Source organism: Cavenderia fasciculata (assembly GCF_000203815.1).
Source record: "Cavenderia fasciculata unplaced genomic scaffold Scf_Dfasci-G-b-205a01.r1-3, whole genome shotgun sequence".
Lineage (NCBI taxonomy): Eukaryota > Evosea > Eumycetozoa > Acytosteliales > Cavenderiaceae > Cavenderia > Cavenderia fasciculata.
The window spans coordinates 686,170-705,952 of record NW_004457737.1 but is presented as its reverse complement, the minus strand read 5'-3'; the positions used below and the strand labels follow the sequence as shown (position 1 = coordinate 705,952).

The following is a 19,783-nucleotide window of genomic DNA, read 5'->3' as shown; positions in this document are numbered from 1 at the left end:
ACCACCGAATAACAAAACAATTTAAATAAATAAAAACAATAATGACAAATAAAAACATATTATAACACTTGCGACTTTCCTTTCTAACCTTTTTGTTTTTTTTTATCCCTCAGGTCAATCAATCTCTTTTAACCTTTTAAATATTATAGATATAAAATATTCCATTGATTTGATAATAATTCGTTCATTGGTTTAATAAATGTACAAAAAAAAAGGTATACCTAGTATTATATTTATTTATTTTTCAAACTTGTGACCAAGTTTTTTACAAATCTTTGCCAATTGGGTTTCCATAGATGAATAGTCATCGATAGAGTATTCAATATCACCTTGTAATCCTGAATTTCTAACCAACATTTGTCTCATTTCCTTTGTAATGGTGCCTTCTGAACCCGAACTTGATTTATCCTTGTTGCTTCCAAATGATAAAAATGATTTTGATCTACTTCTTGTAGTAGTGGTACTAGTAGTTGTTGTAGATGTACTAGATGTACTAGATGTAATATCATCAGTAGTAGAATTTTTCTTTTTAGTGTTTGGTTTAATTCCAACTAAAACCATATTGCACTCTGGATGCATTTTCTTGATTTCTCTAATACTGTTTTCCAATTGGTTAAATGACTCTATATTATTGGTGGCATAACAAGCGATATAGATAGAACGTTGTTGGGGAGCAGTGGCAACTGGTTCCATTCTATAGTCGTGAAAGTATATTTTGGCTCTGCCATGAATATGACTTTTGATGACAGCCTTGGAAAGTGTAGTAAAACCAATATGGAGATTGCCAATGGCCATGGCAACAACTGGTTGAAGGTATTTATATCTTTGATTGCTACTATTTACAAAGAGGTTACCCTTGACATTGATGAATGAACCTCCATAGTCATGACTAAAGTATTGAGGGCTGGTCAACACACCAAATCTCTTTTTGATGACTTGTTTTGGTGGTTCTTGTTCCTTTTGTTCTGGTGTAGTTGCACCTGATGTTTCTTCTGCTGGAGTAGCAGCAGTTGAACTACTGGCTTGGTCACCCTCATCATCATACATTTTAGTTGACACTACATAATTGGGTCTTTCCAATTGATCAAACATTCTTGACATTTCAGCATCACCATTAACCTCTGCCTCCTTTCTAAATTCCTTTAATTTGTTACCAGATGATTCTCTAAAACAAACTGCTAAAAACATTTCAGTAATTAACTAAATATGGAAATAAATAATATTATTAATAAATAGAATATAATTAATTAAATATCTATTATATAATTAATATTTACATTGAATCTATTAAAACTAAGACATAGACCACCAGTACGTTCAGAGATAGTTTGATAAAAGAATCTATGTCTTTCATGCATACAAACTACACCATAAATTTTAACTCCCATGGCTTCGAGGTTGTCAGTCTCGGCAACCCAATCAATCTTGAGTGATGTAAATTGAGGAGAATGTGGGGGAGAGTCACCAATCATAACCAATGCTTTAGAGGTGTGTTTTGACCAACTGAGTTCCTTTGCCTTTAGTAATGCATATTCGTAAGCTTCTGGTTCATCACCTCCTCCAGTCGATGGAGTCTTGTTTACAAAATTAACCAACTTTGATATATCAGATGTCAAGTCACAAGTATTGAGTACATTAAGACCATCACAATAGTCTCCAAGACCCATAATACCAATTCTAATCGATGGAATCTCTTTCATCAATCTTGTAATAGTCTCTACTACTTTGGTACGTACTTCTTTTAATACTGAACTCATTGATCCAGTTGTATCAAATACAAATACAACTAAAAATAAATAATAATTAATAAATAAAGTCTTTGTTTGTATATATATTGATGACATACTTTCAACATCATTTGAGATTGAATTCTCGATAAAGTGAGCAACAAATTCACTATTATCAATCTCTGGCTCAGTTGGTTGTTGTTGGGCTTGTTGGTTGGCAGCTATGGGTGGTGGTGTAGGAGTATCTTGGTAAATCACTTGGATCAATGTACTCTTGTCTGTAACCTTGTGTAACAATGAAGAATCTAGTAAAACACTATTACCTTGTTTCAATTCCAATTGATATTTTGATTTAATCTCTGGTTTTATTTCTTTAATATGAGCAATTACTTGACTAGAAATGATAATGATTATGGATTAGTTGGTTGAGTCTCTTTTTAAAGATTAATCTTTTGGTACTCTAAACATACGATTTATATTGACGAACGGTTACACCTGCATTATTAGCAATTTGAATATTTTCATAGATTTCACCATCGTATTGGACATCGAATGAAAGATATTTGATGATGTTCAAGTGTACAGTAGACTCTCTTTTAATGCCATGTGATGATACCGTTGCAGTAGGTTCCATAGGTTCACCAGCAAACAATAATTGGAATTGATATGGTTCTAATGATGCTCTATCAGCCACCTTGGTAATCAATACACTAATGGTATCATTGGCATCTACATCTAATGAGAATGTATTGGTTGTTGCTTTAACTAATATTAACATATTGGTTTATTTAAATATATAGAAGATAAGAAGAATAAATAATAATAATAATAATAATCCATCATTGATCTTGTTGCTATTTAAACATTATTGTTGTTTGTTGATAAAAGATAAAGATATTTTTAGATCACCATAAAATAGACTTTGAGTGACCAAACCAACCAAAAAAGTTTTATTGATTTAATTTCATCGAAAATTAGTGTTTGAAACAAACAACCCTTTTTCTTCTTCTTATGCACAGCTTATACATACAATGTTGTTCTTGTAGTAGAGAAAGGCTTTCTTATTTCTTTTGAATATATATATATGAACCACTGTTCAGTCAGTTCCTCTTGTAGTATTGGTACACCATTGAAAGAAAAGTATTTCTATTGGTATACCAATACGACAAGAGAATGAATAGGTAGAGAGGAATCATTTGAACGAGTTATAATCATTCCCAATCGATTTGAATCTTGTTGTCTAGACAACACAAAAAGCAATCATGATCCTTTGTGAAAAATGACAAAAGAGTTCTCTCTATCTCTCTTGTCATTGGCAACAAAGTGTGTTGATCATTCTTACTTGTTGTTTGTTTTCGACTATGACATTTCATCGAATCTAGATTGGTTGGATCAGATATCTGTTCTACAAGTACTCGTATAGATACTTGGAATCATCTTCCTCCATCATAGATAGTTTAGTGTTCAATTATGAATAAATAAAAAGGATAAACTATCTTGATGAATGAAAAAGAAAAAAGAAAAGAGAACACATACATGGTTTACGAAAATCGAAATAATATTTATTTTTGGCGAAATTGGTTCTCTCAACTTTCGTCGTTCGTTTTAAATGGTGGCAACTCTGACAGAACAGACGATCACAATGTAATTGGAAGTTGGAAAATGCTAATATCAGACTCACCAAAATGGTAGTAACAATAATAAAAAATAATAGTAATATTGGTATTTTAATTGGATAATCTTTCTTTTAACAATTATTTGGGTATCAATTATTTATCGGTACACTTTATTTGATTGATTCAAAACTGAATACAAATTTAAAAATATATAAATATATAGACCAATAGGTGGGTGGAAGAGAGGTCATGTTTGACCCAACACACCCAATCGAAAGGACTAGCTGATCAACTAAAGAGGGGTTTAAAATGTAACTTACAACTTTAAAAAAAATAAGTCTATCAGATTATCACCATTTTATCTCTTCTTTTAAATTTCGACCTAAATGTAACCTGTCCACAAATCTTTTTATCTTTGGTTTTGATGAAAATATATATTAATAACTGAAATTTGCAAACATACCAATATGCATTGTGCACAAAAAGATGACAACCCTAAAAAATTTATCACCCAATCCAAACCTACCCCCAGATACTATTAAAATCCAATCTAATCTGCTGTTTAAAAAAGGATAGTTTGAATTATGCTGAACACTGTTAATTAAATTAATTAATTATTTTAAAATAAACAGTGATGGTTTTGATTAAATCAAAACCTTTAAATAGTTCCAATTGGATAATGAATTGGGCTACCAAGTGCTTAGGACCAAAGGATTGCCTGTATCAGAACCCTGGCAATTGTAACACATTCATTCAATGCACAGTTGATCCTGGTGAAAAAACTGGCACACCTGTTGTAATGCCTTGCCCTTCTGGATTAGAGTGGAATGATAACCAAAAGATATGCGACTGGCCATACAATTCTACATGTGGCAACGAACAAGATGGTGCCATTGACATTGATTTACATGTTTCAAGTTGAGGTGGTTAATTAATTAGGTGGAATTAGAGACACATAATAATAAAAATATTTGGGATCTTTGAGAAATATATATATTTTTTTTAATTTATTTTTAATATTATTTTTTATCTTTACCAAATCTACCCAAAAAGTTAGAGAAACCACTACTTGATGGTTTAGGTACGATTTGAGGAGATGGAGCAGGAGATTGATTGGGAGAAGCGGTAGAAGGTGAAGAGGAGGAGGGCTTTTCGGGTTCTGGTTGAATTTCTCTGGATGGGTCGTACATGGTGCCGATCTTTTCGAGACCTTCCTTGTACTCTGTCTTTTTGATGGTGTCTTTAAAGAGTTTGGAACAGTTTTCAGAGGTGTACATGATGTTGTAGAACTTGGCCAATTCGATAAAAGCAAGACCTGGCTGGGTATTGATGTATCTCTTGTAGATCATGTGAATCTTGATAAAGAGACGTTTGTTGATGAAAAGAGAGTTGAGTGCCTTGAGATCCTTTTCGAGAACCTTGTCGTTCTTGATCTTTTTCGAATTGTCAGTGCTGGTGGTCGAGATGGTAAACATCTTGGTGATGTAGTGCAGACCGTTGGTAATGACGGTGGTGTGCGAGCTCGTACCGACCAACTCCATAAACGAGGTGAGGTTGTCTTTGGCCAACTGCTCGAGTGTGCCACCGTGGTTCTTCATGATCTGGTACAACAGACACCAGGCCTCGCGGTTAAACTCTTGCGAGAAACCTTCACGACAAAACGAGAGCAAACGAGAATAGAAATCCTCCTCCTTTTTGATAATCTCAAACACTGGGTAGTACTTGAAGAGGTGACGCATACAAGCGAGCAAGTTGCGACGGATCGTGTACGACATTTGTGCATTGACACCGGTCGAGTTGCTGGTATCCGATATACGGGTGGAAATGCTACGCACGTCGGTTGGCGACAGCGACAAGAGGCAGTTGCCCCACTTCTTTTGCGATGTCTTGACGTCTTGCGTGGCATTGATCGTGCCGAGCTTGCAGTGGGTGGTGGCCAGCTTGGCGAGCATCTGCGTGGCAATACTCATCTGGTACGACACGTTCTTGGGGTTCTTAAAGACAAACTGGAGCAGCGTGTGGAACAACATACCGTCCAAGACAAACAAAAACTTGTTCTTGATACCAATCGTGATGGTTGGTGTGAGAGTGCCGCCTGGAGCAGGTGGAGGTGAGCCGACCGGTGTAAGAGGGGGGGTGGTATTGATAGTCGTGTTGGAAATGGGGTTGGATGCATTGACAACTTCCATGGTGCGGTCAAGAGCAACATTGAAAAAGTCCATTGTCATTTCGAGCAACAAATTCGATGGCTTTTTATCATCGTCGCCCAAAAAGTCGCGGACTGCCGACTCTGGATCCTTGGTGTATTCCTTGTAGATGAAATCGATCCATGGAGCCTTGGCCAACACTGAAAAGAGACGACGGGCAGCAAACTGGACATGCTTCATCTTGCTGTCACACACACCCTTGACACGTTCAAAGAGGAATGAACTATCGGCACGCAAACAATTGTGGATGGCCATACCTTCCTGATTATGCATAAATTGCAACAATACAAACAAACAAAATGATGATACTGTCGAACTTCTATGTTTAATACCTGTAAATAATTTATCCAAAATATCTGGTGTATTTTGTTGTAATAAAGTTGCCATACTATGTGCTAATGACTAGAAATAGAAAATAAAAGATAAATAAATAAATAAATAAATATTTCTTTTTTTTTCTTTTCTATTTTTTTTTCTATTTTTTTCTACTTACAACTTTAGAATTATTTACAACAGATTTACTATAATATAAATGTACATGAATATCCAATACTCTTGCAATGACAGTAAGATAATAATAACAAAAAGTAAGTTTGATAAGATTTTCCATAGAGTCACCGAGAACTTGTTTGACAAGGGTGTAGGTTTCATCAGACCATGGATAAAGATCGATTGGGAGATCGGAAAGATAGTCAAACGAGTAGGTGAGGAGTGAGAGGTTCTTGACATCCTTGTTTTGAATCAATCGCTCAATGATTGGACTACCCTGGTTACCAGAGAACAAATTCATCACGAGGAACGACATTTTGGCATGAAACATTGGGCTCTTGGAGCATTGAACGAGACTGAGTAGTTCATCAATGTTTTCTGGTTTGATACACTTGGTAATGACAGTGGCATAACTCTTTCCACCATCGAAATCCTCGGAAAACGAGGTGTCTAGCAAATCGGAAAACTTGTCCAAGTACATGTTGCCATAGAGAATCTCAGAAATGTTGGAATAGTCGAGCGAGTCTTTGGTGATACGGTGTTGCGAGGTGATGATTTGGTCAATGTCATCACGGTGTTTTTGGTGGGTCGACGATGTCACCAATGGATTGTACCATGAAAAGTGTGGATTATGTCTATCGGCGGTATTCAATGTACGGAATTGATTGATAATGACAGGTGCATACGATGGATCAGTCTTTAATCTATTAAAATCAAATATAATATCATGAATTGGAATCTTAAAGTTTACATTTTGTCCTCCAACCTTTGCTGGACAATCAAGACATCCTTTTAATTGTTCTGGTGTTAAATCTGTTCTTCCTATAAAAAATTAAAAAATTAAATAAATAATATTAATATTATATATATCATTTGTTGTTTCTATTTTTTTAACATACTAAGGTGAGTATTTTTTAAACTATTATTTGGTTTTGTAAGTGAAGGCATTGAAGGTGAAAGAGTACCATGAATACGAGGGAGGAGTGGTAGGACATAGGACTTGTGGGTGGTAAGGTTTTGTTGTCTCTTTTGGAGCAAATTGTTGACGATACCACGAATGTTTTGTTTGATGGGTTGAGATGCACTGGAAAAGATGGCATCTTTGGAAAAGTGTACAGATAATAATGAGGGGGAAGGTGACGACGTGGTCGATGATGCAACATCATCGGGGAGGACAGTTGGATTGTTGGCAGCGAGCGAGGTCATGACTTGGGTGTAGTTGACACCGACGTCATTGTCAAAGAACAAGACCTCGTGGATACCCGATCGGATACATGCCGTCTGCTTGGCCAACTGCTCAGCCTTGGACTCGGAAGAGACAATCGAGATAAACGAGTCATTGTCACCACGAGAGATGGCTTGGATGGGAATGAGATCCTTGAGTTGGGAGGCATGTGGTGGGAGGAATGGCAACTGTGCAGAGACGGAAGCCCAACGAGTGAGTGCTTCTTCGTACTCTTCGTAGGTGTTGTAGTCGGCTGGCTGTGGCTCGACTGGGTACAAATGCGAATCCCACGGCTCGCTGTCAATGAGATCCTGACGCAACATTGACACGTCAAACGGCTCGGAGCTGTCGGCGAGGCCACCGACCTCGTCGTCCATTATCTCGCTGCTGTTGAGGGGATCGCTCTTTTCGTCGCTGTCGCCTTCGTGTGAAAACGACGACACTGATGGACGATAGTCAAAAGTGCTATTGTCACGTCCGCGTTGATAGTCTGAGACACGGGGACGGTAGTAGGCACGACCTCCAGCGTATGGAAGTCGGATGTCTTGAAAGATGGTCTCTACGGCAAACTTCCACGCCAAAAAGGCTTGTTCATAGTCGAAAAAGTTGTCAAACTCGTCGATCTGTGGAATGGTGTTGTAGAGATGGAATAGTTGCTCTTGCAACGACTCCTCTTCATCTTCGTCAAAATTGACCGATGCATAGTTGTTTAGTGTGGCACGGTCAGGTACTTTGTGTTTAAAGACGGGAAGATAGTTGATATCGTAAAAGGTTCCATCAGGTGACATGAATATTGGTTCTCCTGTCGTTGCCTTTGGATCTTTTAATTTGTTTGCTAAATCTTCAATTGCTCTATTTGGTATACTATATGATTTTTGTTCTAAAAACAAAAATAGAAAGATAAATGTTTGTTAGAATGTGTGAAAGAGAGAGTTGATCTATTATTATTATTAACTTACGAGCAGTCTTTAATTGTTTACCACCCTCAAATTGAACTTGGAATAAAGAGGATTTGGCTCTGGTGTTGGCGCCACCAGTTCTACGTTGAGTGCCTGTCTTTTCGCTATACGACATGGCTTGAATCTTTTGTTATTACAAATTATTATTATTAATTATTATTATACAATGAAATGGATGGATGGATGGAGGTGATCAGAACAGATCAGAGAGATCTCTCTTACTATTATTATTATTTGAAAAAATATCTACTTTTGTATTGTATGTATGTAAGTAGGCAAGTTGGAGAGATGTGTGTATGTATTGTGTATTCGGTGTTGTTGTTGTTGTTGTTGTTTGTGTGACTGATCGAAGAAGAAGAAGATGTTGTTGATGATAATGGAGGATTGAGTATCAAAAAAAAAGGAGGTTGGGTTGTGTGATGATAATCTAGATTTTGATTGATTTCAAAGTTTCTAGCTAAATATCTCCTTTGGATTTGGTTTGATGAGGGGTATGTATGACCTTGGGTATGAATTCTATAGATTTATCTATATCTATCTATCTATTATGATTGATGATGATCTCTATATTACAATGATGTGATCTATATAATCAAACTCTTTGATGTACTCCTACTACTACTTCTACTACTTCTACAACTAACTTTTACGACACAGCAAAGAACATGAAAAAAAGGTGTGTATGCTATTTTTTGAAGTGAGCTGAGTGTGTACAAAAAAATAAAAAACAAAAACAAGGGAAGGGGCGCTCCCAAAAAATCTTTGCGATAGAATCTAAAGATGGTTTGGGTTTTTTCATACTAATTATTATTCGTACTTGTACAAATATAACAAATAAATACTTTGGTATTAGTCAATCAACCAATATATATATATATATATATACTGATTAACTACTACTACTACTATACATGCACTCGAAAAACTCAATTTTGATGTACGATGATTTAAATTAAAATTTCCCTCCAAAATTCAAGCAATCTTAGCTTTGGTTAGGTTCGTTTATGAGTGTTTTCAATATCATATCTGATCAATCAGATTATTACTTATATAAAGAAAGAAAGAGAGAGAGAGAGAGAAAGAGATGTACACAGAAAAGGCAATAGAGATATTACGAGAACTTCGAAGATCAGAAAGTTTACCTTTATATAATGTATGAGACTGACTATATAGGTTGGTTGGATTATTATTATTATAGTAATACTAATAATCAAAAAATGTGTTCTTTGTAGGAAGCAGCAATCAAGAAAACAATAGATGAAATAAGAGCATTGGAAAGAGAATTTAATGAATATAATGATGATGATGGTGATGATGACAATGATAATTATAGTAGTCATCACTATGATAAATCAAAGAGTCCTTATAATATAGTTTTAAAGACTAGTGTTGATAGGAATAAAAGATGTATATTGGCTTATTTGTATGTTATGTACATAATAATATTCAGATTCAATCCGATTACTAATTAGATATATATGTATGAATTTGTAGAAATGAAAGATTAGAAAGAATTAAAGAATTTAGATGGAATAGTGGAAGTGGTGTCTTGGATAGCCACTTTAAAGAACACATGTCTGTCAATGAAATACAATTCTTTACCAATCACGACAAGTTGTTGGCAGAGTATCATCAAAATATTGGTATGGATCTAACAGTAGATATCAACCAACCGCCCAAAGACCTGTTGATAGAGGTACGTGTCATCAAAGAGTTTGGCGAAGTCATCTTAAATTCCGGTGCCACTGTCAATCTCAAAGTAAATACTAGCCATTTTTTGAAGCGTTCAGATGTTGCCAATTTAATTACTGAAGGTGTTGTTGAACATATTGTTTCCTAACCAACCAAACCAACCAGTGTATATTTAATAAATCATTTGATTGATATCAATATCAATATCATTATTATTATTATTTTATTCTATTTATTTTGATCATGGCAAAGTGCAAAGTATTAATTTAATTTAATTAATACTTTTCAAAAAAATTTTAATACTCTATCTCGATTTTGTTTATCAATCGAACAATCAGATAATTATCTTATTTATGAACGTTTCATCACAGACAGATAGATAGATAGATAGATAGATATTTCTCATTCAATTCAATGATGTGATAGATAATAGTAACATGTTGTACAACAATCTACAGATACAAACATGTTGTTGAGTTTATCATATATCATCAAATGATCACCATCATTGTCTTTAACAACAAACCTTCAATGTGACTGATCAATCAATGATATCATTAAACACCTGCAAGTAGAAATCTTGCTTGGAATATCAACATCAAAGACACGTAACCCCCCAACAATAATAATAATATTCTAATAATAATAGCCGATCCTACCTTCCCTTCAACAACAACATATAGAAAGAGAGAAGACAGGATGTATGCGAGATTATGATGTCAACAAACAAAAGAACAACTTGACCATACATTCTCTCTCGTTGGAAGTTCAACTGTCTAATCATCACCGCCACACACAAACATATATATATATATACACCCAAAGCCAAACAACATAAACCAAAGCAACCGAAATAATATAATGGTTTATATCGACCGGTGGTTTGTGTCTGTCGATGCACAGCTATGGCGTGGTGCTGACTGCCATTTTTTTTGGACTCAAAGAAATTGGGTTTGATTGATTGATTGTTGGCATCGATCGGTCAATAGATGGGATGGGAATCACTCAAAATGATGTTTAGTCAACCAACTGTCGCCAAAAGTGACATCATTTAAAAGGAGTGATAAAGTGTATAGTTTGGCACTCATAAAAGTAAAAGAGAGAGAGAGATAATAATAATAATAATAATAGATAAAAATAATACATCACAATGTCACATATAATAGTAATAGTAGTAGCTGTTTTAATGCTTTTATTGTTGAATATTAGTTACATTCATTGTGAAAAAGACCCGAATACATTTGATTGGCCAACTTCAGAAGGAGGGAATGGTCACACATACAAAGGATTATTTTTGGCTACTCCTTCAATCACAGAGGCGATTCGCCTATGTGAGGGTTCCAAAAGCAGTACATTTAAATCATATCTTGTCACAATTGAATCAAAACAAGAATGGGATTTTATTAAAACCAATTTGAGTACAACAGCATGGGTCTCTGGTAAAGACATCAGAGGTATTGGGAATTACACCTATTCAAGTGGACCAGGAACCAATCAACCACTATTTAATATGTATACTGGTCAATGTTGGGGTATGCCTGTTTAATAGTATCAACTCTTTATAAAATTAATTGTATTAATTATTTTTGTTTTATTAAAGGATATTGTCCATTCGATGCAGGTGAACCATCTTTAACTCTTGCTGCTAAAGATCAATATATTTACATCAGAAGACCGACTTGGAATTTTAATAATGATAATGGTTATAATGATCAAGTTTATGCAGCATTATGTGAAATACAACCAATTTCAGAGGTATATATTCCATCAATCGGTACAAATGGAGGATCAATAACAATCAACAATCTAACACAATTCAACATACAAACAATCAACATTACATTTTTCCAATCCATCCAAACAACTTGAAAAATCATGTCAAATAACTCAAACAAATGAAACATCAGTCACTTGTACTGTTCCACGTCTATATGGATTTCATAATGTCACTGTTCAAGATGCTAGTGGAGTCAGCTCAACACACTATGCATGGCAACCATATCCACCATTTATCAAAGCTGTCTATCCATCATTCACTGCTAATGGATTGATTACACTGATTGGTGATAACTTTGGTGATAACACAGTAATAATATAGTATCTGTTAATGTTTCAACATCTAATATTCCATGTAATATTATGTTTGCATCATCAAATCAGATTTTTTTGTCAACTCGAAACATCTCTTAATACAACTACCAAATTGCTTCCCATTTCAATATCAGTTGATGATGTTTATACTCAAACCTATAAACCTTATATTTGTATGTATATATAAATGATTGAATAATATTATTATTTTATAGTTTGATTTCTAATGCAATAGTCTTTTTTCAATAGTATGTGACAAACAATTCCATTCAACCATTCTATTTGGTGGAGAATATGAAACAGTCAATCAAGTAATGATTGACAAGGTAAAAATGGGAGCAACACCAAATGCTCCATATATTGGTGCAATAGAATCTGAAGAAATGTATCAATGTTTTAGTCAATCATTGAATATCAAAGACTACCATGAATTTAGATTTTGGCAGGGTGTCTCATACAACAGTAGTGATAATAGTTTTACAAGAAATAATGGTCCACTCAAAGGGACACCATCTCCATTGTATTATAATGATGATACTTCAAATGTTACACCATCAAATAATATTCTATATAATATTAATGATAGAACCGTGTCATCCAAGATTGAAAATGTTAATTATTGCGCACCATTGATTACATTTCATTTTAGTGATGCACCGATGATTGACAATATTACTAGTATTATACCTGGACAAGCATCACAGGTTACAATCAATGGTAATCATTTTGGAAAAGATAGTTCATATGTTTTGATTTCGATTCAAGGAAGTCAATGTAAATCACCAATGTTTATTGAAAACAACTATCAACAAATTAGTTGTTCATTGGGTAGAGTTGAACCTTATTCAACCGATCTAAATTATACTGTTAAAATTGGAGTTGGTGGAATGCTTACAACCAAAGTTGTATCTCTTGCGAAAGAGTGTCTTAACAATTGCTCGTCACATGGCATTTTGCATACCACGTTTGGGTCATGCAAATGTAACAGTGGTCATGAACCCCTATTGGATTGTTCAGAGTTGGTCAATCGTAGTCAGTTACTAAACACAACCGTTTGGGATAACGGCATGTCACTTTTATCAACAGACCAAACGATTAGTGGTGTGATTGTCAATTTCACAACTGGTATACAATTCATTCGTGAAATCAATCACGATAAATCGGTTATTAAAACGTTATCAATTGACAATCTCGTGTGGACGCAAGAGGAGGAGAAGACATCTTCTGGTGAATTGGTATTTAATGCAAGAATGTTCAATCAACGCACACTATAACAAGTCAGTGTAAATCAATTCCATGACACCAACACGAGTTCATTTTTAGGTGAGGATATTCAAGTATCACCAAATTCAATCAAGTGCACTGTTAAAATCATTAATTGGGTATGGTCATCACCGATCAATACATTACAGGTGATATTCCATACACAATCAGATTCAGTAGAATTTGACAAGTGTGGTAAGCTAAAAGTCAGAAGTGATATATCTCGTGGTGATCAGATTATATGGACCAGAGTTCAAGTTGGAAGAACACTATTAAACTGTAAAATAGCAAGTAGAATGGTTATCGACAACTCGACAATCATTCCATCCAAAGTAACACTTCTCACAAACGATGATCCAGTCGCTCAACAAATCTGGAAAAGTCGAAAATTCAACCTTTTAACCACATTCCACATACCTAGATTCTCTCAATCGGTTGAACTCGATCCCGTCTTCAACGCACTCATTCTTGGAGATGACTCCAATCTGCCATATGAGTGTACTGAAGAGACATCTGACCAATGGACATTTATCATAGTCGCTGTTGTCTTATCGGCTGCACTACTCTCTATTATAGTAGTAGTGTTAGTCATTGTATTCATAAAACGACCACCAACAAACAGACCACCAAATAGAGAAGCCCCAATAGAAATGGATATAATAACAAGTACAGAAGATATCAACACCTACCAACAACAACAACAACAACAACAACAAAATAATAATGAATATTAATCAAAATGAATAATATTAATAATAATAATAATAATAAACATAGTCATAAAAAAAAAAGTATCAAAAAATCAATAGTATATATCATTTTTCAAGAATAATATAATCTTCATTGTGATTGATTATTTTTTTATTCAAGCAAACAAAAGATGTGTAAAACGGGGAATCACCATCCCACACCTGAAATAATTATCGAAATTCAGTTTAAATTTAATTTAATTTTTATTGCAATTTAATTAAAATGAGAATGCAATTTCGAGAGTAGGAGTTGTTGCTTGTTGTATGATATTAATGTTGTTAACAAAAAATACAAAGATAGATACATATTAATACCCCCCCTATGTTTATCTGTTAGGGAGACTATATATTTATATATATGTTTATTTAAACAACAAATTAGATTAAAAGGATGAATTTGAACAAGTTTGGAGGACCTAATGGGAGCATGCATAGTAGAAGTAATAGTCATGATAGTATATACCCTCCCTCATCATCGTATTATGGAAAGTTGAAACGAAGAGCTATCGAAAACTCTGGTGGTGTGACGAGTGAAGCCGAAGATACATTTGACAGTATTCGAAACAACAAGAGATTCCTTTCACAGGCAATGGCTGAAAGCATTGGTGTCTTGTCACTAAACGATCCGATTGTCATGGGTGGTGACAACGAAGCAACCCTTCTCACTCCATCTGTCATTACACCGACCACCACAACTACTCCTATTATCAACCCAACCAATAGTTATTTAGGTAATTTAAATCCTTTTACAAATAACAATAATAATAATAATAATAATAATAATAATAATAATAATAATAATAATAATAGTTTAACATTTTTTAATCAACAATCTCAACTTCAACCAATTAATTCTATTGCATTGAATCAAATTGAACTTGATTCAAATATTCATAATAATAATAATAATAATAGATCATTATCAATTATACCTGTTGATCCAAATACAAATGGATCATCATCATCTTCTTCACCGACGTTGAATTTATTGTTTCAACAACAAATGTCTCCTCGTGCAAGACTATCACCATCACCTCTTTCTAGAGCCAAGGAAGAAGAAGCTGGTGACAAGAAAGCATCACCTCTATTACTCGCCCATTCATCTACTGCCTCTCAGACTTTATTGCCAATCGACTATAATAATATAAAGGAAATTAAAGTATTGGATAACCTACCATCATCGTCGTCGTCGTCGCCGAATCAACAACAAATTCAATCGATCCTATCTGGTAAAATTCCTTCTCTTTCACCTCATTCTATTGATGTTCCCGGAAAGTAAGTTACAAATATATATATATATATATATATGAACACACAAAATGTAAAACCCTAACCTTTACTAACCAACCTTTTTGTCTATCTATTTTTATCACATTTAGTAAATCAATGGCAATGATTCTTTATTCAGAACCAAAGGATATAATAACAAGTGCAATCCGTAAACAAATTGAAAAAAAACGACGTGAAGAATATATTTATGAAAGATACTATATGAAAGATGATGACGAAAACAATCAGATGGTAACCAGTCCTATTTCCGATAATAATAATAATAATAGTAATATTACCACCACATCCTCTGTAATGACACCACCAACTATATCAACAACGACAACAACAACAACAATGACAAAAGGTAGTAAACCATTGTCACCATCAACACCACCAGCTGCCATGGATATTGATTCATAAACAAGAAATGAATGAATCATTCACCTCACCCCCACAACACACGGATTACTCTGGAAACAGCTGCAGTTTTTAAAAACTACTATTTTAAGAACAGATGGATAGATAAAAATGAACATTACAATATCAAACGAAGAGTAAAAGAACGAACGAATGAACGAACGAACGAACGAATCAATTTATAAATAGAAGGTTTAAGAAAGACGTTTGTTTATATATATATATATATATATATAAATTGGCGCCAACATACACCAACCAAACGTCAGAAGAGAGAGAGAGAAAAAAGATGAGGGAGAAGTGGAAAAAGGTGGGTTGTGGATTGAAAAACCAACAACATCTTAACACACTTTAACTTTCACCGTCACACACACACAAACACTGACACACACTCACCACCACTCCATCCCATTGAGATTATATTAAGTTTTGTGTTAGGATCACACATTCCATCGATCAATCAATAAAAAAAAAAAACATAATAATAATAATAATATTGAATTTCAATCTCGCGGCACCACATTGATTTAAGTTTTTTTTCAACACCACCTGATTAGGGCGACCATAAACACAACCCGACTCTGCAAACCATCTCCCCCCACCCACTTGAACCCCCTACCCTACCCTTGCCAATCAATCAATCTATAGAGTGTCTCCCTTTTTTTTTAAAAATATTGAATGATAGGTAATATGAATATGGACCCAGACACCTTTTCCAATTTCCATTTTATTTATTTTTGTTTTATCTGTTTTTTTTTTTTTAAATTCATAGAGAGAGAGAAGAGATACAAAGATTAGATTAAAATTTTAATAGTACGAAATTTTAAATTCATCAATCTTTTTAAAAAATGGCAATTGAAGGAAGACAATTAGAAACTGGAATTTTAGTATTTGCAGGTGTTACTTCGATTATATGTCTCATCAAAACAATTCATTTATTTAAAACAAAAAGAAATAGATCTTTTAATAGATTAAAAGAAGCTATTCATGTTATTACAACTATTCATTCATTTTGTAAGTATAGATAAAAAAAAATGAGATGATCTATCATGTGATTGATCTTTTATCACTCCCACATTACTTTAACAATTTGTTAACCCCCTAAATCATATAATCTATTATCTCTCTCTCTTGTTTTTTTTTTAGTTTTGGCAATTACCCAAGTTCCAACTGTTTATGCAAATGAAGCTTGGAAAGGACAATACTTTCCTCTTAGTTTACCAAAATGGTACATTGCAAAGGGTTGTTTTACCTCTATATCATATACATTATTTTCATTTGTTTTTATGTTATTATTAACTTATTGGTAAAGAAAAGAAAAGAATGAAAAAAGGAAAACAAAAATGGAAATACTGATTTATTTATTTATATATTTAATTTTTAGGATTGGAATGTATCAAGATATATTTACCATTTCAAAAGGTAATTTACTTACTAGACGTACCAAAATATTATATTTTTCATTATTGGTTCCCATCTTGGTGTTGAGTGTCATTCATTTTATTGGTAGTCTTACCTTTCAAGTTACACTCAAATTCAATACCTATGTAAAGTATATTCTTTACATGTATAGTAATCTATCAATCATTTTACTATGTGTTATATTTATTGGTTATAGTTTATATGTTTTATTCTTTGAGAAAAGAGTTCATTCTCCAAGTAAAAAAATGGTAAGAAAAGATTTGAAATCAAATCTAAAAAAAACAAATAATAATTTATTTATTTATTTATTTAATTTTCTATTTTCTATTAGGTATTAATGATTGCAAGAGGAATATTAGTATCAACAACATATATTATATTATGTATCTTTCAATTACCACATGTTGAATTTTATATAGATTCTACAAAATTTGGAATATCGTTTCTTCAATGTGTCGTCATTCTAGAGGTACAGTTGATTGTCTATTTCGATTGGTGGGATTTGATTAGAGGAACCAAACCAGTGATCCTTGCTCGTAGATTGAAATCAAAGATATGTTCAAAGCTTGGGGTTGGACAATCCAATGATTCAACAAGATCCTCTGAAAAGACTACCAATCGTTCAACATCGGAATTTGAGACTGATTTTACAGTCTATCAAATCGAACATCCAGATGAGAATAGTAGTGCAAGAGCCGTACCAGTTGTAGAAATGTCGGTTATTAGTGGAATGAGAGAACAAGAAAAGATTGGCGAAAAGACTCCTCGTCATGTCCACCATCCTCAAATTCTATTGACCGAATCAACCATTACAGATACCAATTCAGTTCAATCATCTTCAGAACCAACCACCAACGTTGAAACACCAGATCTATTGCATCAAACTGTTAGTAATGACAGTCTCACCAATGGTGAAAAGTATGCTTCCTTTTCAATCTCTAATCATCATAATAATTCTACTAGTACCACAAGTACTAGTTCTCTTACCTCTCGTCGTCATACCTCTTTTTCTCCAGATTCTTCAAAATGTAATAATAATAATAATACTGTTGAAGATGAAAATAATAATAATAATAATAATAGTACTACCAATAATGTATTAAATACTAGTAGTAGTTTACCTCCAACATCGTTTGTTTAATTAAATAAAGTAATAATAATAGTTTTTGTACATAATCTAAAATGATAATGATGTTCCCCAAAATGTGATAGTGATATTCAATCTATGACTTTTACAAACACCAGCACCATTTATTTACCAAATTTATATTTATCTGCAATTGAAACAATAAAAAAAAAAATAAGAGAAATATAATCTCTGAGGATAATTTATTAATAATTAATTGAACTAGTTGGTTGAGATCTTTTTGGGACAATGCCCATCATTATTATTATTATTATTATTATTATTATTATTATTATTATAGATCTCCATGTTGTAAATCACTTTTTCCAAGCTTTTGTTTTCTTTTCAATAGAACCAATGAAGTTGGAGCAGTGCAATTGTGTCTTGTAGTTGTTTTGTCTCCATTTTATATTATTCTCTCTTTTCTTTATTCTGTCACTTAACTCTTATTTGATCATTTTTATCTCAGAGTTGTAACTATTAGTTGATCTCACCACTTTTAGTTGATCGCCTTCATTTTTTGATTGATCGACTTTCCTATTTTTATTATTTTTATTATTATTATTATTTTTCAAAATCATTTTTGAATTTGAGTTTGCACATCAAATCAAATTCTTTCCCTGATCTCTAAAAGAGAGTGGCACACTTTTTGTTTTATTATATTACTTTGCTTTAATAAATAATAATAGACAGATAGATAGTAATAAGAGATAGATAGTTAATAGTAGTAGTACATAATTTATTACCTTTTTTTCATTTTTTAACTCTAATTCTTTTTCTTTTCTCTGTATGTCCGGGTTGCTTCACAAAAAGGAAGAGATTGCGAACAAATGATTGGATCGTCAACCTCTTCCAAATGCTAATGGATCCAACACAAACTTTTCAACGTCGAATGAGATTCGTGTCTCCTCATTTAAACACACTCCAAAGGTCAATGATGGTTAGTTACAAGGTATCGATGGGATCAAGACCTTGAAAGACTTGAAGGATTTGGACTCTCTTTTTATCGTCGGCTCGGTGATGAACTTCATAGGTCAAGTTCATCACCAAGAGATAGTCCGAATCTTTTGATTGCTCGACTCTCTCGTTCACCAAGTAACTACAAGTTTAAATAGAATAGTACTATAGAGATAAATGTAAATAGTAATAAAGACATTGATATTAAATATACATTTATTAAATAAATAAATTAAATAAATAATTTAAATAAATAAGGGTATGATAGAATATTGATTGCTATTCATCATGATTCATGTTTGAAACATTATTATTATTACTATTGTTAATCATTGTTGATTGTTGGTTGTTGTTGTTGTTGTTGTTGTTGTTTAATTGATGATGAGAATTGGATAATGTTTCTAAAATTAATAAATTAATTAAATACTAATATAAATGTCAATGATCAACATGGTTATTCAACATAAACAATCAACAATTTCAAATGCATCCAAACAACAACTTTCAAAGTCATGTCATAGAGTCACTTGTATTGTTCCACTCTATCTGGATTTCATGATGTAACCATTCG

The 19,783-nt window shown here is 33.3% G+C and overlaps 6 protein-coding genes across 6 annotated transcripts; 3 read left to right on the top strand and 3 right to left on the bottom strand.

Annotated features, from left to right (window-relative positions):
• Positions 1-237: 237 nt before the first annotated feature.
• Positions 238-2,505, bottom strand: DFA_02989 (uncharacterized protein; the record flags this gene model as incomplete). The annotated part of the gene is made up of 4 exons (XM_004362539.1): positions 238-1,200; positions 1,278-1,786; positions 1,847-2,121; positions 2,198-2,505. 4 exons carry the CDS (start codon positions 2,503-2,505, stop codon positions 238-240), a joined length of 2,055 nt encoding a protein of 684 aa, XP_004362596.1.
• A 1,857-nt stretch (positions 2,506-4,362) lies between these two features.
• DFA_02988 (uncharacterized protein) lies at positions 4,363-4,818 on the bottom strand (the record flags this gene model as incomplete). The annotated part of the gene is made up of 1 exon (XM_004362538.1): positions 4,363-4,818. The coding sequence occupies one exon, from the start codon at positions 4,816-4,818 to the stop codon at positions 4,363-4,365; it is 456 nt and encodes a 151-aa protein (XP_004362595.1).
• A 352-nt stretch (positions 4,819-5,170) lies between these two features.
• DFA_02987 (uncharacterized protein) lies at positions 5,171-8,338 on the bottom strand (the record flags this gene model as incomplete). Its single annotated transcript, XM_004362537.1, has 5 exons — positions 5,171-5,337; positions 5,376-5,952; positions 6,044-6,861; positions 6,939-8,144; positions 8,224-8,338. 5 exons carry the CDS (start codon positions 8,336-8,338, stop codon positions 5,171-5,173), a joined length of 2,883 nt encoding a protein of 960 aa, XP_004362594.1.
• Positions 8,339-8,394: 56 nt separating this feature from the next.
• Positions 8,395-14,003, top strand: DFA_02986 (uncharacterized protein; the record flags this gene model as incomplete). The annotated part of the gene is made up of 11 exons (XM_004362536.1): positions 8,395-8,482; positions 8,681-8,714; positions 9,280-9,376; positions 9,456-9,646; positions 9,718-9,982; positions 10,565-10,616; positions 11,088-11,447; positions 11,516-11,670; positions 12,014-12,179; positions 12,256-13,241; positions 13,335-14,003. 11 exons carry the CDS (start codon positions 8,395-8,397, stop codon positions 14,001-14,003), a joined length of 3,063 nt encoding a protein of 1,020 aa, XP_004362593.1.
• A 442-nt stretch (positions 14,004-14,445) lies between these two features.
• DFA_02985 (uncharacterized protein) lies at positions 14,446-15,710 on the top strand (the record flags this gene model as incomplete). The annotated part of the gene is made up of 2 exons (XM_004362535.1): positions 14,446-15,293; positions 15,398-15,710. The coding sequence occupies 2 exons, from the start codon at positions 14,446-14,448 to the stop codon at positions 15,708-15,710; spliced, it is 1,161 nt and encodes a 386-aa protein (XP_004362592.1).
• Positions 15,711-16,555: 845 nt separating this feature from the next.
• On the top strand, positions 16,556-19,370 carry DFA_02984 (uncharacterized protein; the record flags this gene model as incomplete). The annotated part of the gene is made up of 7 exons (XM_004362534.1): positions 16,556-16,721; positions 16,854-17,013; positions 17,092-17,259; positions 17,281-17,377; positions 17,461-18,260; positions 18,557-18,634; positions 19,208-19,370. 7 exons carry the CDS (start codon positions 16,556-16,558, stop codon positions 19,368-19,370), a joined length of 1,632 nt encoding a protein of 543 aa, XP_004362591.1.
• Between the last annotated feature and the right edge of the window lie 413 nt (positions 19,371-19,783).